At 43.7% G+C, this 16,531-nt stretch overlaps 1 protein-coding gene across 3 annotated transcripts in view; it reads left to right on the top strand.

Annotated features, from left to right (window-relative positions):
- The window catches only part of AMBRA1 (autophagy and beclin 1 regulator 1), a 130,715-nt gene that overhangs the window by 90,825 nt on the left and 23,359 nt on the right, over nt 1-16,531 (top strand). For all 3 annotated transcript variants that reach the window (XM_057408797.1, XM_057408798.1, XM_057408799.1), the window contains one exon: nt 11,057-11,196. In XM_057408797.1, coding sequence (XP_057264780.1) covers nt 11,057-11,196 — 140 coding nt within the window. The remainder of the gene's footprint in view (nt 1-11,056; nt 11,197-16,531) is intronic.

The raw sequence follows: 16,531 nt of genomic DNA, 5'->3' as shown, positions 1-16,531 counted from the left end.
TGATAGAAAAATTTGATGCACATGAAGCTCAAGTGCAATGCAGGGGAGAGGTGGGGAGAAGGTGACTTAACCAAGCTGTATCTCAAATAGTGCATTGTGCTTTGAATCTGGAAGGAAATTCAGGCTGTGACGATCCAGAATTAGCTCTTGACAAGACTACTGGTATTTGGGAAACATCCCACTGAAGTGTTTGGTTGGTTGCTTGGATGGAACAGATTACATGCATGCTTCCATTGTAAACAGATGGAGAATTCCAAATACTGCAGGAAGAAGGGCCTGAAGCAGCAAGGCACATGAGTTTTAGCACAGAGCCAAGATTTTTCTCAGCATATTAACTCTTAATGAAGGCAGAGTTTTATTGAGTGCTGTTGTCTCCTGAGCTTCATGCAGGTGTCAGTAGCATCTATTCAGTGTGTCGTGCAAAGGTCACTGCAGTCTGCAAAAATCAGACCTCCTAGACTCACTGTATGAGTTGTGAGTAGCCTTGCAGCCATAACCAAAGGGGCCTTATGCCTGAAAGCAAATTACCATTCACATTTGCTTCACTGGGGTGGGAGTTACAGTTTGTCAGAACCCTTGATAATGTGAAAAGAAAACTGATTACAAGAATACATGGAGATGGCTTACTGCAACACGTTAGCTCCAGTGGAAAAGTTCATGTGAACTAGCATACTTCTGAAAGCAAGAGTAGTTTGCAAGACAGTACTGACCTCTTGCTGTGTTACTGAAAAAGCATACTTATTGCTGTGGTCCCTTGTGTCTCCTTTTAAAAGAGACTTTGACATTTTCAGGTTGATAGGGAGGGCTTCTGACAATTCTTGAGTAGAACTGCAAATAATACATCCAATTACTGCCCAGAGAAACTTTTCACTGTTGGCAGAACTGAGCCAGATGGATGTTTCTTAGACTGCTGGAAGTCCAAGCAGAGTCACAGACTGCATGTACATGTTGATACTTGAGAGCAGCTCTGACCAGAAAGGACTTGGGGGTGTTGGTCAACATCACCCAGCAGTATGCGCTTGCAGCCCAGAACCCCCTGTATCCTGGGCTGCATCAAAAGAAGCATGACCAGGAGACTGAGGGAGGTGATTCTCCGCCTCTGCTCTGCTCTTGTGAGACTTCATATGCAGTACTGCATTCAGCTCTGGGCCCCCAAAGCAAGAGGGATAAGGAGCTGATGGAGTGAGTCCAGAAAGGCCACAGAGGTGATCAGAGCACTGGACCACCTCCTTTATAGAGACAGGCTGAGAGAGCTGGGCTGGTTCAGCCTGGAGAAGAGAAGGCTCAAGGGAGACTTTAGAGCAGCTTCTAGTGCCTAAAAGGGCTACAAGAAATCTGGAGAGAGCATGTAGTAACAGGACAAGGGGGAATGGCTTTAAGCTGACAGAGGGGAGATTTAAATTAGACATTAGAAAGAAGTTCTAATAAGTTTAACCGTATCCTGGCCTGCATCAAAAGGAGCGTGACCAGCAGGTCGAAGGAGGTGATCCTGCCCCTCTGCTCTCTTGGAGTATTGTGTGCAGTTCTGGTGTCCTCAACATAAAAAGGACATGGAACTGTTGGAACAAGTCCAGAGGAGGCCACGAGGATGATCAGGGGACTGGAGCACCTCCTGTATGAACACAGGCTGAGGAAGTTGGGGCTGTTCAGCCTGGAGAAGAGAAGGCTGCGTGGAGACCTCATAGCAACCTTCCAGTATCTGAAGGGGGCCTATAGGGATGCTGGGGATGGACTCTTCATTATGGACTGTAGTGATAGGACAAGGGGTAACGGGTTAAAACTGAAACAGGGGAAGTTTAGATTGGATATAAGGAAGAATTTCTTTACTGTAAGGGTGGTGAGGCACTGGAATGGGTTGCCCAAGAAAGTTGTGAATGCTCCCTAATGGTGTTTAAGGCCAGGTTGGACAGAGGCTTGGGTGACATGGTTTAGTGTGAGGTGTCCCTGCCCATGGCACGGGGGGTGGAACTGGATGATCTTAAGGTCCTTTCCAACCAAAACCATTCTATGATTCTTGAAGTTCTTCCCTGTGAGGGTTTTGAGATGCTAGCAGGGGTTGCCCACAGAAGCTGTGGCTGCCCCATCTCTGGTGGTGTTCAAGGCCACGCTGGACACAGGGGCTTGGAGCAACCTGCTCTAGTGGAAGGTGTCCCTGCCTGTGGCAGGGGGCTGGAACTGGATGAGCTTTAAGGTCCCTTTCTATGATACTAGGAATGGGCATGGGCACAGAATCCTTTCCTGACTGATACAGGAAATCCCTCTGGTGTATTGGCAGACTCTGGTAGGTTGTCTTCAGGAAAACAAAGCATATCCAAAACCCACGGTGCTCATGTTGATTGTTGTAAGAAAGAGCTGTATTCGTCATCATTGGAAAATGCAGCTTCACCTCGGTGTTACAGATGGCATGAAGATTTGCACAGATGTGCACGTTTAAGTGTAGATGTAGGAATGGTATGTTGTATGAGTACTGAGGTTGCTGCCTTGACTGATTCATCTGTGTCTGAGTGAAGGTTGATAAGATAGAACTAAGAAGAAACTGTGAAAAATAAAAACTTATTAGGATCCCTTCATAAAATATTGTATTGTTAGTTCATGTGATGGTTAAGCATGGGAGCAGTGCCAGTTCTACCAAACTGGCATGAAGGAAAGGCTAATGACAGCTATTCAGGATGTTTTCACTTCATGGGATGTGAAGCTGAGAACTAAGACCTTTTTCTTTAATATGGTGTCCAGTATTAGGAGAGCTGAACTGCTCTTGCAGTTCAGGTAAGGCCTTCAGCCCATTTGCCTCACAGGCGATAGTTAGGTTTGGGGCAGTTGGGTACATAGTTTTAACTAGGTAGAAGAAATTATGGCAAATATGATTTCTCATCTGAGATTATGTGCAGTCATCTTGACCAGGTCAGGTAGGGGGAAGGGAGCTGAAGTGAATTATTACCAGATTTGCACTAAGCTGGCTATGGGCTGAGAAGAGGTTTGCAATTTCATGAAGACTTTTTGTTTCCCCGTAATTCTTTCTGCCATCTTTCTTGATTTGAATTTAAGCCAGCTCTTTCCTCCAGTATTTATGCCTTCCAGACGTGTAGGCAGCTGGATGACAGCCTCTTTTCACCTAGATGAGGATGCATGTAGCTCTGTCATCAACATATTGTTGACATTTGATCTTGTACGCTGTTCTGTAGAGGCTCAGTAGATGGAGAGTGGGGCGGAATGGCAGCCGTACACGAATCCTTTGCTCTTGTCATTAGATCTTTAACACAGTGTAGATTTTGCTGTTACAGTCTCAGCATGACGTTTAATGGGGAACTCACAGGTGCTGCTTTTGGTTTGCAGTCTGAGTTAAGGGCAAAACTGAAGCTTGTCATTCCTTTTGTCATAGAAGTGACCATGTTTTTTCTGGTTCCACGTTTGAGAGCTGTCAGTGATTTTTGCAAGAGATAGCAATAGCTGGGGGCTGTTTGCACAGTTCAGTTCACTTGTGCATCTGTATTCAATATATACATACCTATCTTCTGTCACACTAACACCCCCTTTGGCATTCCTGTTTCTCTCCTTTCATCTGTTCCAATACACAGTTGAAGGGACAATTGTTTTGTTTAGCAAGTTCTTGCTTACTCAGCCCTAGGTTTCAGATCTGAGCTTGGACCAGTCCCCTAAAGAGCTTTTTAGAGGTATTACCCTGGTTTTGCAGGAGGACAGGTAGTAAATTAATGAGCCACTTCACTGCCCTTGTGTTGTTTTCCTGTGTGAGAGCTTTGTTACCTGAGATGATCTGCTTCTTTGTAAGACCTAGTTTTTGTTCATGCTTGGAAGTTTCCCAGTAGGTATTTTAAAGCTCTTTCTCATGTAGTAGTTGCATGGCAGGCTTGTGAGATAAAGAATTCATAATGCCAAGAGCTAGCCTAAAGAAAGAAAAGAGTTAGGTGTGCTGTAATGAGGCTTTTCCTGATCTGAGGGTGATCTTTATGTGATTGTGTATGGTCAACAAGAACAAGGTTTTGCCTTTGTAGAAAGTTTCTCAGTCCATCCTACAGAAACTTCAGGTGCTGACCTGTTTTCAGAATTGGATCAAGTATCCATAGTTGAGGTTTTGATTGATGATGAAAATAAAGGGTTAGTTCTCATTTAATTCACTGTGGATCAAAAAGCCAAGCTACACTGACAGTAGGTGCAGAAAAAGGCAGAAAGAGGTCTGTTGTGCTGGTAAAGAATGAGAATGAATTTCATATGTGATCCTGTTGCAGCTGGGGAAGATAAATGGAGTTGAAAGAAATTTTGTTTGTGCTGAGCATTAAGTGATAAGATCCATTTGAGAATAAGACTGACAAATCCAAAAAGATAAGTGCATTATTTTTGCTTCTTCCAATTTAACAGAGAAGATCTAATGGAAAGATGTGTATGTTGTTAGCAGGAACCAGCCATGGGGGGAGGGTTGAGACCAACCTGCTGCTTAGGGGGAGACTGAGGGCAAAAAAGCAACGTTTTCCCTTGTCTGACCATGGGAAATGCAGGTCTTTTTATTTATCTGTGCATTCATACAGAAAGGAGACCCCTTCCAAACAAAGGGGAGACCTGCCTTGTTTCAGAACACTGATGCACATTCTCTTACAAATAACTGTATTGAGCTGCTGATCAGTTATCCTAAGGAATGTTTGCTTTGCATTAAAGGCTTTCTGCTTTAGACAAACTAGACTTAAACTCTGCTGCAGAGGGCTCTGGGCTTTGTGGCAGTGCAAGGCATCAGCCTGAATTTCAGCGGCTTTTGTGAAATTCATTAATAGAAGGCAGAGTAAGGAATGTAATCTTAGCAAAAAAGGATTGGTGTCATTTATTAAAGAGATCAGGTTAGGATGTCTGTTTTTTATTATGCTTCTGGACCTTAAAAAGCCACAGACTTGTTTAAACTAATTGGCAGCACTGTGGAAGTCAGTGATGCAGCTGACTTCCTGGCAGCTAAGTAAAGGACATTCAGTGCTTTCAGTAGAGAGGTAGATGCTTGATAGCATCTGATACCCTGGTGTCAGAGGTGAATAATTAACACGTGGACATTAAAAAAGTCAGGTAAGATCTTTCAGTGGCAATGCACTATTGGGATGAGTAAGGCCAAAAAACAGATAATGGTTTGATTTGGGTGCTTTTCAGTCCCAGTGAGATGCTTGCAATCAAAAAAGATGAAGTAAAACTTCTGAAACTCCTTGTTCAAGGTCAGATTGTGGAGCAGAAGATGGACATGTGGGATAATGCAAAATGTGTGCAGTCCTCATTGTGCTGCTGTTGGTTTTGCTTTGCTTATGCCTGTGTCCTGTTGCTGGACCTCATCTGGCAAATACAAATGCAGTTTGTGTTTTTCTGCATTTGTTTTAATGCTCTTTGAGTAGTTCCAAACTATACGTAGGCATTTCTCGGAGGTGTGCTTTTAGTGAACTTAATTATACAGTGTTGTGGATTGGCTGTGCTTTTAGGGCTTCTTCTGCATTACATATTCCATGTAGCTTAGTTTGCTGAAGTGTGTTACAAAAGGAGGTACCTGTGCTGTCTGAAGGATCTGGTTTAGCTGCAGGTACATTGGCAAAGCTGTGCAGCCTCTACAGTTACTTTGGTGATATAGCCTGTATCCATATGAAGAGCACTGTTTACCAACATAAACATTAAGTCTGTGCAGGCATGAGGTATGAATGTAAGCTGCCAGGACAGCTAACCCCATCTAGCAGAGATCAGTGCTCCTTTCTGAAGTTCTTTTCTTTACAACCCAGGTCAGAGTAGCTGTGAAACTATAGATTTTAACAGTCCTCCCAGTGAGAGGTTTCTGTTGATTTTAGCACATTAGATGTTTCTCTTCTTGTGTGTTTTCATGGTCAGTCAGCCTCTGGTGACAGCACTGATTCTGTTGCAAAATGAATTTTAGGCTGGTGCCTGATAAACCCACCTGATGTGCTTCAGGCTTTCCTCTTCCTTTACCTGTCAGGATGGAGCTTCATGGTTCGCAAGATTTCCCCATGTAAACGAGAGAACATCTGCACCCTTTCCCCATGCAGTCTTTATCAAGGCTGATCTAATAGTCCAACTTACTGCTTGGCCTAAGCAAAGGTAATTGCTTGAAATGTATTGGCATCTTGAAAGGCAATGCATCTAGTCAAGAGCAGAAATGTCTCTATTGAATTTAAAAAGATAACAAGCAAGTATTCCTGCTGAGTTTCCCTACCCGCTTGTGCCAACATTCTCTTCTCTTCCAGCTTCAAAACATGTTTTCTCTTTCCTGTGTGCCAGAGAGAAGAAAGGTCCCACTCTGCCAAACAAGTAGTGTTCAGCACTCCCCTGCTTTTCATTGCTCTCCTTAGTGATGGGAAGGCCTTGAGCAAAGAGACAGTTGGGCAGAGGACGTGGTGCCTCTACTTTGGCCGAGCATGGTGCTGTTCAGACCAGTGCAGCACCGTTGCCAACTGGCAGCAGTAGCAGAGGCTTGGGGCAGCCTGCTGCTCCTTTGATGACTGACAGGATCCTGGCGATTGCTCTCTCCAGCTTTTTAGTGTTGGCACACCCCAGAAATGGAGGGGAAGGGTGGAAATTGAAGAGCTTTATTAAATAGCAACAGCTTCCCTGGGATGGAGCGGGAGAGGAAGAGGGAAGCACTAGGGCTTGCAGAGCAGAGGCTTTTAGCAGAAAGTTTTCTTACCCTTCCAGGGCAAGTACAAACTGAGCTCTGTGCTTGAGTGTTGTGGCCTGGGTCCCCTTCTTCCCACATAAGTACAGCAGCTTGACAGCGAGAAAAAGATCATTGGGAAAGATTCCTTGAGGCTGTTGATTGTGATGCAGCCTCTCCTTGGCTCTCTGTGTAAGTAAATATGAATACCTAAGTTTAATACCTAACTGGTGGCTGTGACAAGTGCTAGAGTACTGATGTGCCAGTACTGAGAAGTTTGAGAGGGTGCAGCAGCAGTGGACTTGAGGTGGCCTTTGCACACCACATGCCTTACAGCTCTGCTTTCTCTGAGCCATCTTCTCCCCTTTTGAATTCAACATTGAAGAAGTGCCTGTGAAGTGATGAAATGAGCCTTAGGGAGTTCAGGAGATGATGCAACTGCCCACTCCTGATCAGGGAGGATGGAAAAGGCACACTAAAGAGTTAAGTAGTTGCTACTATTGCACTCCTTGAAAACAGAAGTGCAGAGATGAATTACTTAACAAAACCTCCCTGTACACATGTCATGATTTTAGGGATGTAGAATGGAAGCAACCAGCTGTTTCTTTAGTGAGTAGTGTGCCTTTTATGTGGAACCTTGCCTACCTAGATAGTTTGAATATTTGTAGAAGAAGACCTTTTAATCTCGCTGACATCCCCTGAATTCACAGGAGAGATGGAGTCCCTGAAATGACAGAAGTGTGTGTGTCGTGTGGGGAGATCACCAGAGACAGGTTTTCTACAAACATATTGCACAAGTCAAGCAACTGTTCTGTGTAATCCAGGCTGGATCCCCTAAAGGGAAGGGGTAGGACCTTTCTTGCCTGCAGAAATGACATTTAAATGTTTGTTGTTGTCAAGAAAAGAACAGCTTGCTATACTTACATTGCCTGTTTGGGCTTCAGCTTCCACAGGGAAGTTCAGAAGCTCCCACTCCTTAGACTTCACAGTGTTTATAGTTAGAGAAAGATGCCATTCAAACCTCTATTTCAGCACAGCATCTGTAAACACAACTACTAAATTCACAAAATGCTGACTTGCCACATCTAATGGTGTGGCTGTGTATTACTGACTCACTATTATAGTGGTGCTAAGAGCAAGTTTGACATTGGTTATGTTATGGTGAAGAGCCTCAAAGCTTGCTGTGACTACTGGCAGTGGTTATGGGCTAATAAGGTATGGTGCAATACAGTATCTCTCCTCAATGAAAATACCACTCTATTAAAATAACCTCTTTGGAGGCTGTACTGCAGTGTGGTGAATGCTTTAAAGATTAGTAGACTTATACAACAGTGGTTCTTGAACCCCTGGCCATCAGTATGGCTGTAACACATAGCCTGCAAATAGGGACCAGGCCCAATGAAAGGGAACTGGTAAATTACCTAGTACTGGTTTTAAGAGTGTCTGAGGGTTGGCAGCAATCTCTTGACCTAGAAGCTGGAGAATCATGTTAGTGTAGGATTCCTGTAATAAGTTGAATATTATAGCTAGAAGCTTAGAACTCGAAAGCACAGACCATCCCACTGGCAAAGAGTTGTGGTCACTCCATGGTGTGTTTCAGGCTGGCATCTTTGGTTGAAATAGCTCAGTAACTTTTAATAAGATTTAGCAATGGAAACAAAAAGACAAGAAAAAATAATCCAAGAGGAATTAGCTGTGATCTATGGAGAATAATGCTTCCTGGCAGACTTCTGACCCTCTTTGAAGAGAGAGACCTGCCGTTGTTGAAGAAACTTTAATCTGTGGATAGAGTAGGGGGTCTTGCTAATGGATACAATTGCCAGAACCAGTCTGTATGACTGCATCAGATTGATTAGCTGGGTCCTGGTTACTGCTGCGAGTGGTGATTATGCCAGTACAGCTGCTTTCTCTTTTTATGTACTAATTACCACATGCACGGATGTCATCACCCTTAACACTGCATGGAGTTGTCCCATTAGCGTGGGAGTGGGAAGCAGCAGGGGAGGGGAGCTCTTCAGCATGACAAGCTGTTTGGAAGTGAATGGAGTGGAGTGATGAAGCAACTATTCTTACGTGGAAATGTTAAGCCATCTTGCCTTTGGGATTCTGCCCTCAGCCAACATGTTTGCAGGTTGTCAGAACCAGACCCGTGTCCTTGGCAGCACTTTCCATGGGGTGCTATTTACTCAGCTGTAGCTGGCAGGTCTCCCCCCTTGGCATGGCTGGTTGGGGAGCATGTGGGACAGTGGCTCTGCAAACTCTCCTGTGGAGGAGAGCTTGTGGCTAGCCCAGGAAGGCAGCTTGTTGAGCTGTAATACCTTGTAATGCCATTCTCAGGAGGAGAGGAGCCATTTCTGACTTGCTGAAGATAGATGTGATGGAAAACCCTTGCAGTTCTTGAGAGTTTTGGAATGCTTGTTTTATGAATTTATGCTTCCAGCTCTGGCAGACCCCTCCTTTTCTCCTCCTTCCTCCTCCTCCTCAAAATCCAATCTTCCCATCAGAGTGCACCATAATCTCCATGGTAACAGGTGTTAGCATCATACATCTCATCGTTTTTCCCCAGTTCTTTTTCTTCCATGGTAGAGATGGGTAAGACCTAGATAAACCTGTAAGGACATGTTCCTTCCATTCAAACACCAAGCTTGTCTGAATAGGCTGACTGCTGAGTGATAGCCAGGGTGAGGAGTGATCAGCTTCTGTCATACAGAGAAATCCTGAAGGACATTTTCTCTTTTAATGTGGTGGCTTCCTCAGAAGAGAGGTTAAATTTTATTACTGATGACAGGACATAATGTAGCTATTGTTTTGCTCTGATTTACTTTGCATTATGATGGTCAAGATGAAGATTCTGAGTACTAGATTTTGGAGGGCATACAGCTAAGTAGTTTCTGCCTCAGACTTCAGGTTAAGGTGTCAAATACAAGGTGTGGGGTGGGCAGTAGAACTACAGAGGAACAGTCCCAGTTTGTTGTGGTAGCTGATGAGTTTCACACAGAAGAACTGTAATTATTACTTCAGGCCACCTCAGTAGTGCAGAAGTGGTTGACCTGCATTCCTGTCTACCTTTATCCTGTTGTTCCAGCACATCCTCATTCCATTTCCTGCTTCCTGGTCCAGCACCATCCTCTTTTCTGGGGAGTCTGGAAAACATGTTTTGTGATTGATGGATGGTTGCTCACCATTAAAAACTAATGTAAAACACATCTTTAACCTGGGACTTATCCCATTGAAACTCTAGATTTGAAGTCTGTGTTACCTGCAGTGGTTACAGGTTTAAACCCTACATCCATTTCTGCAGAAATTCTGTTAATGATTTGGACTTGTAAATGCAGTCTTCAGTCCTGCCCTTCTGAAGCCATGATAGAACATGTTCTGATGGCCCAGTCCACTGACATAGCTTGTCCCTGTTCCTGGTAGCCAAACTTACTCACTACCCCACTTTCCACTTCCTATACCTTTGTTTTCATGATCTACATGTGTTATATTTTCTAGCTAAATAGTGTTTTCAGTATACCGAGTTCTGGTTGCTGGATGTCAGGGCGCATGAAAGCATTGTGCTGTACAAAAGCCATTAGCTTCTTGGAGAAGGACAGTATCTATGTAGATCTAATGCGCCACTTCAACGTTCTTGCTTTTCGAGCTCGTACACTTTGGAAATCAGTCTAGTGCTGACCTGAGAGCAGAGTTTGCTCTTGGTCCTTCATGTGCACAGAGTTTTCAGACAGCTGCATTATTGCAGCGTGCAGCTGTGCTAACTACCAGCAGTCTTAGCAGCTCTTCGGCATCTTACCTTACTGCAGGTAAAATGATGGTGTTGGAAGGGGACCTGAACTGGGGCGTTTTGATTTTCTTCCATGCACTGTTGGCGTGGGGTTGGCCAAACTCGGAAACATTGTCAGGAGGCTGTTTAAATGCTTAAAAAAGGAGAGAATTGTGTATTATTTTTGCATAAAGCTTGGCTTAGAAGCAATAAACCTTTGATGCTGGAAGCCCCTGTGTACTTGCTAGATTCCTGTTCCACACTAATTAGTTAAGATGAAAGGTGAAGGCCAGAAGAGCCCCAGCTGTCCTGCCTGCTTTCTAATGACTATACCGCTTGTCCCCATCACTTTGTTTAATTAGTTTGAATAGGACTCTGCAGCCTACTGAGCGACATGCAGATTCTCCTGGGGGAAGAATTTCTTCTGCTCCACAGCTGTGTGCCAGTCAGTCTGTTAAACACTTAGGGACACATGTATGTGCATTTCTAGCTTACTCTCACTGCTGGATTCATGGTTTCTTGCAACATCCTGTGAAGTGTTGTGGTCTTCTTGGCTAGCTGTGCTACTGCAGGAAGATTGAACATTTGCTTGAGCCTCCTTGGCTCTCCTATCTTGTATTGTCCTGTCAAGTAATTTCCTGTTATTGTTTCAGAGAGTTTTCAACGTTCTGTACCCGATGCCTGCCGACCAGAGAAGACATGTTAGCATCAACTCTGCTCGCTGGCTGCCTGAGCCGGGCCTGGGATTGGCATATGGCACCAACAAAGGGGACCTGGTGATTTGCCGACCAGAGTAAGTGCTTTATGTGGAGATGAAACTGCTTTGGCTGTTCTGTTCTTAGGGCAGCGGGAGTAAGATGGCTTTTTACTGCCTGAGACATTTCACTTGAGGGACCCAAAAAACCCAACTCCTAGTGGTCTTTTTGGACTGCCATAGTGTTTACCAGAATCTCTTAACAATCAGTGTTTGGTTTGTTGATTATGAACTTCTGAGGCTCTTTGAAATGCATCTCTTCAGCTCATTTTATTTCCCATGTGTTCCTAGCTCTGGATCCTTTGTTTCACATGTGTCTCAGTTTCTGAATTTATGGACTTCTAAAAGTTTCCAATGGGAACAGCAAATTTGAGCTCTTAGTGATACACTTGCTTTGCTCAGCTTTCATGGACCACTTGGAGTCCACCAACCAGGTTGAAAGCTGCTGACCTAGAGTTATCGAATACTTGTTAACAGTATTCAAGCATGAGATTGTATGAACTGCAAAGATTTTTGTCATGATTATGAGCAAGCCAGTGAATTGTTTTGGTTCTCACTTAAAAGTGCAGTGGTGTGATGTGTAGACTTGAGGTTTCTTTTATTTGTACAGCACCATGAAAGGTGTAACTGACCCTTTGTAAACTTGCAATTAAGCACAAGCTAATTTAGATGTAGTGTGGCACAGATGATGACTGAGCAGTGTTCTTGAGGAATCTGCACCACACTTCATTGAGACCCTTTTCTCTGTTGTGTTGTGCAGATGCTTGTTTTGGAGCAGTGTTTCTTTCGTGCTGCAGGAACACTTGAGGGTTTTCTCTGCTTCAGTTATTTACCTTGGTATTCTTTCCGGTTATGTTTCACTTGTTGAAGTTCTTTGTAACTTTAAAGCTGGCAGCTAAAACCTTGCAGCACTGCTGGGGGTCTTACCACATGCATGGGGACTCCATCTGTTGTGCGTGAGATCAGGCATGTGGTGATTGAGGAGGCTCATATGGGCAGTGTAGAGCCACTCTCTTAAATCAGAATGAATATATACAATTGTAATAGTGACTAACTCAGTACAGCCTTCTAGTGAAATCTGTGGTTGGAATTCAGATTGGACCAATTTCAGTCACACAGAATGCCAGCGCTCTTCAAACAGCCTTCTTGTTCTCTTGAACATAATCTTTCATCAAGGCCTTATTTATACATGAAGTTCTACAAGATATTATTATGGAATAAGCTATAATCACTCTTCCAGGATAAGTGGCTTTCTTCAAGAACAGTTGCTGTACTTTCTAAGCAGAATTATTCAGGAATAATGGCTCTCTTCACCAAGTCCAAAGTTATTCTAAGTTTTTGTCAGTATAGAGAAGTGGTAAGATCTAGTCTACTGATTATAGCTCATGTGATGAACTTGGATGAGACCCAAGGGAAATGAAGTCTCCCTGAGGATGGGTGCTTTGAACGCTGTAGAGTTGAGCTAGGTCTGACTGTTGTGGCTTGCCACACCTACATTAGGTGTCCATTCTGGTGCTTGCAGTAGCCCTAAGCTAAGTGACGTGTCTCTATGTGGCACCTCACAAATTAATGACACAACAGGTACACTTTCATGGTATGTTATAGAAGCAGTGTCAGTCCTGCTTCAGCATCTCTGTGGAACCTCTTTAGCACACCATCTTGCTATGGCAGTCTTCTATCTGCATACTTCTATTCCAGCAACAATCATGCAGTCATTCCAACAAAACCAAACTTTTTGTATGACTGTGAAACAAGGTGGCCGTAGAGGTGGGAGATTTCTTGGTGGTTTGACAGAAATGCTTCAACAGGTTTCCTGCTGGTGGCTTAAAGTGACTGATGCTTCTGGTGCAGACCTCACATGTGCTAATGGGTTCTTTTAGGAGCAGGACACCTCATATGTTCTGTTCTTGACCGCACCATTTTATAGATCAACAACAGCCAGGCTGACTTACAAACCTCTGTGTGAAGGTGTAGATACTCACCAAGCTGAATAATTTTCATTGAGGGTCTAACATCAGAACACGAGTGAGTGAGGCTGCATCAGAGCAGAAGTAGCTTCTGGCTGTGATGTCAGCCACATATCTACTTGGAAGATCCTCAGAGAAGGGAAGAATCCTGACATGTTAATGCTACCCCAGTAGCTCTTGGCTTAATAGACTTGGTTTGAAGTTGGCATATTTGTTGACTTTAACTTGAGAAATGAGGGAGAAAGATGAAAAACATTGGTGTAGCTTCCATGCGCAGTAATACAGAGGAAGAGAAATACTAAATAAAGGGTTCAGCAATTGATAGAGTACTGTATGGGGGCTAGGCTGGCAAACAGCAGGGATCAAGAAAACACTGTACTGCTGAAAGCACCCCCACTGTTCTAATTTGCCAAAGAAAATGGAGCTCAGTAGCAAACAGTGGAGAGGGTTATAATTCCCTGGGTCTTTTTCCCCATGTACACTGGAGGCATTTGAAACAGAGTACTACAGGGATCACATAAACAGGTTGAAATAGCAGCTGTGTCTCAAATACAGGATTTGAAAAAGCATGTGCTTAGGGAAAATGAGTAGTCTGCAAGCACAAGCTGACCAAAAAAAGGCATAACTTGCTCCATGGGCTCATAATGAAAAGCTGTGCAAGTAGTCCTTCTAGAGTTGTAAAGAAACAGTAATTAAAATCAACTGGTTTGGGCTGTATTGATAAGTTGGGGTAGCCCTGGTGGCAGCTGTCGTTGCAGATGGAAATGGGGAAGGTCAGATTATGTTGGTGATCCATGATGTGAACTTGTGTCGTGGTTTAAACCCAGTCAGGTAATTCGTTCGCTCACTTCCCCCCCTTTTCTTGCCCTCCCCCTGCTCTCGGAGGGACGGAGAGGAGAATCAAAAGAATGCAACTCCCACGGGTTAAGATAAGAACAGTTTAGTAACTAAGGTATAACACAAATCACTACTGCTACCACCAATGATAATAATGATAAAGGAAATAACAAGGGAACAGAATACAACACCTCACCACCCGCTGACCGATAACTTGCCCCCCAAGCCCGACCAAGCTCCGACCGATACCTCCTCCAACCCTGCAGTCTCCCAGCCCTTCCAGCTAACTCCCAGTTACATCCTGGGCATGACGTGCTGTGGTATGGAATACCTCTTTGGTCAGTTTGGGTCAGGTGTCCTGTCTCTGCTTCTTCCTGGCTTCCCCTCCTCCCTGGCAGAGCATGAGGCTCACAAAGTCCTTGGCCAAACCAAAACATCTTTGTTATCAGCTCTGCTCCCGAGCTGAAAGTCAAAACACTGCACTACACCAGCTACCAAGAAGGAGAAAAAATGACTGCTACTGCTGAACCCAGGACAACTTGGTACACAGATTTATTTGGTATGTTTTGAAGGAAAGGAAGATTAAACCCATGAAAAGTGAAATCAAATGCATTGTGATTTGGCTAAGGTGGACTATAGCAGGTGGGTCTTTGAGAATTAAATGTGTTTTTTGTAATTAAAGGGTCAACTAAGGACTTGCTCCAGGTCTAATACCTCTGTGTTTTAGTAAGTAAGTAGTTCCCATGTTGGAACTACAGTAAATCTAGTTAATTTGTAAAGAATTAGGATTAGAATAAGATCTGGTAGAGAGCAGGTAAAGGCCTGGCTAAAGGAAAGAATGCAACACAACTGAGAGCTGGACTCTGTCACAAAAGACATCATTAATGGACTTCCTTAAGAACCTGTTCTGAGGTTAGTTATTAATACTATTTACACTAATACCTTGTAAGGGTGTACTGAATAAATTTGCAGAGGATGTGACATTAAGCCTTGTCATTGTGGAGAAGGATCAGAGTATTGCACAAGAATCGCATTGCCTTGAAAGTGACTGGAGCTATAGAAATAAGAACTTATTAGTACAAAGTGCACTTAGTGACTAATAACGCTGAGCTGAGTAGTAAAATGACAGAGGAGGAGAAAGACCCAAGGTTTTAGTTGATTGTAGGTGATTAAGCCATCAATATATAAGGCTATAAAAACAGAAAGATTAGTACTAGGATGAGACACAGGATGCTTACAGCAGAGATAGCAAAATGTTAGTATCACTGTAGAAAACACTATGTACCTAAGCTGGAACAGTTCAGCATTTGCATATCTGTATTCAGAACTGGTTTTGAACTGGTACAGTGAGAAAAAGTAGCTGCTAGTGGGGTCAGTGGAGCATTTTTAGCTAAGAAAACCTGCAGCTTGGGGTCTTTAGCAGGGCTGAAAAGGAGGGGGTTATATAGCCAGCATAAATCTCCAGGAAAAGAGAACTCTCTAAATATATATACTTTTTATTAGAGAACAGAGAGGCATAAACTGACTGTTTGCAAACCAGAGGAAGGTACTAACCAGCTGATTTCTGCAGTAGCCTGTACAGTGGTTGGGTGGGCGCAAAAGGCTTAGCTGTTTGGAGATGCAGCTTGGCTGGCTTGCAGGGAGACAAGTGTATGACTTGAATACTTGTGACTGGGGGTGGAACTGGACGGCTGAGCTGTGAGGCAGTTCTCAGTATTTTAAACCCAAGATCCATGTCTAAACAGGTGTTGACAAGTTGGCTCTCAGAGCTGTTGTGCTGTAGGGAGGTGAGGTGGTGACAGCAGTGCTCATCCACACTTGGAAATGCACCTAATGGGCCTGAAAGAAGCTTATAAGAGACTGGCATTCATAAGCCAGTACAGTAGCTATGAGGATAGAATAAATATTAGCAAAAAGATAGAACCCCAGCAGGGTTGTATTGTGGTGAGTGAAGGAGTCCTTAGGCTTCCTTAGATTTTGGGGTGACTCCTGACTTACTAAATTGTGCTATTTGTGTGATTAAATTGGAAGAAACTTGTAATATCAGGAAAGTTTCTCCTTTCCCAGACGCTCCAAGGCTAACCAACTTGTTTATTAATATGTTTGAATATGCGGTATTAGATACAGACTTGTATTGAAAACTCAGAGATCCTAATGTCTGCGAATAAATACTATTCCCAGTGAGCATAATGAACAGTGGTGGAGCAGATGTTCAGCAGTGTCTGCCTGTCCTGTGTATGTTCTTGTCTTTTGCTTATTTAGCTGCTGGTTTTGCTTGCTTGCAAATGAATAAACTGTTCATCTGAGAGCAGGTCTCTATGGCCTGTTAACATTTTGCCTACTTTTCCTGCTGAATTACTGCCCTTCTGAGGAACAGTCTGTGTGAAAGAACCCAAGGGGCTAGGTTCCTGTGGGACAGGAACCCAGCTTTTGGAAGCAACTTGCTCTGCAAGTGACCAACAGGACAAGCAATTTATTTTCCATACGTTTGATCATTGATTTTTGTTTGAAAAAGTCATCAGCCACCATGTAAAAGAGGGAGCCATTGGGAGGAGGTTCATAGAAGTAGC

This window comes from Pezoporus wallicus, unplaced genomic scaffold (genome assembly GCF_028554395.1).
Source record: "Pezoporus wallicus isolate ANWC-B61680 ecotype Strahan unplaced genomic scaffold, APGP_CSIRO_Pwel_v1 contig_6382, whole genome shotgun sequence".
NCBI classification, from domain to species: domain Eukaryota; kingdom Metazoa; phylum Chordata; class Aves; order Psittaciformes; family Psittacidae; genus Pezoporus; species Pezoporus wallicus.
The sequence above is the reverse complement of the archived record's forward strand: the minus strand, read 5'-3'. Positions and strand labels throughout refer to the sequence as shown.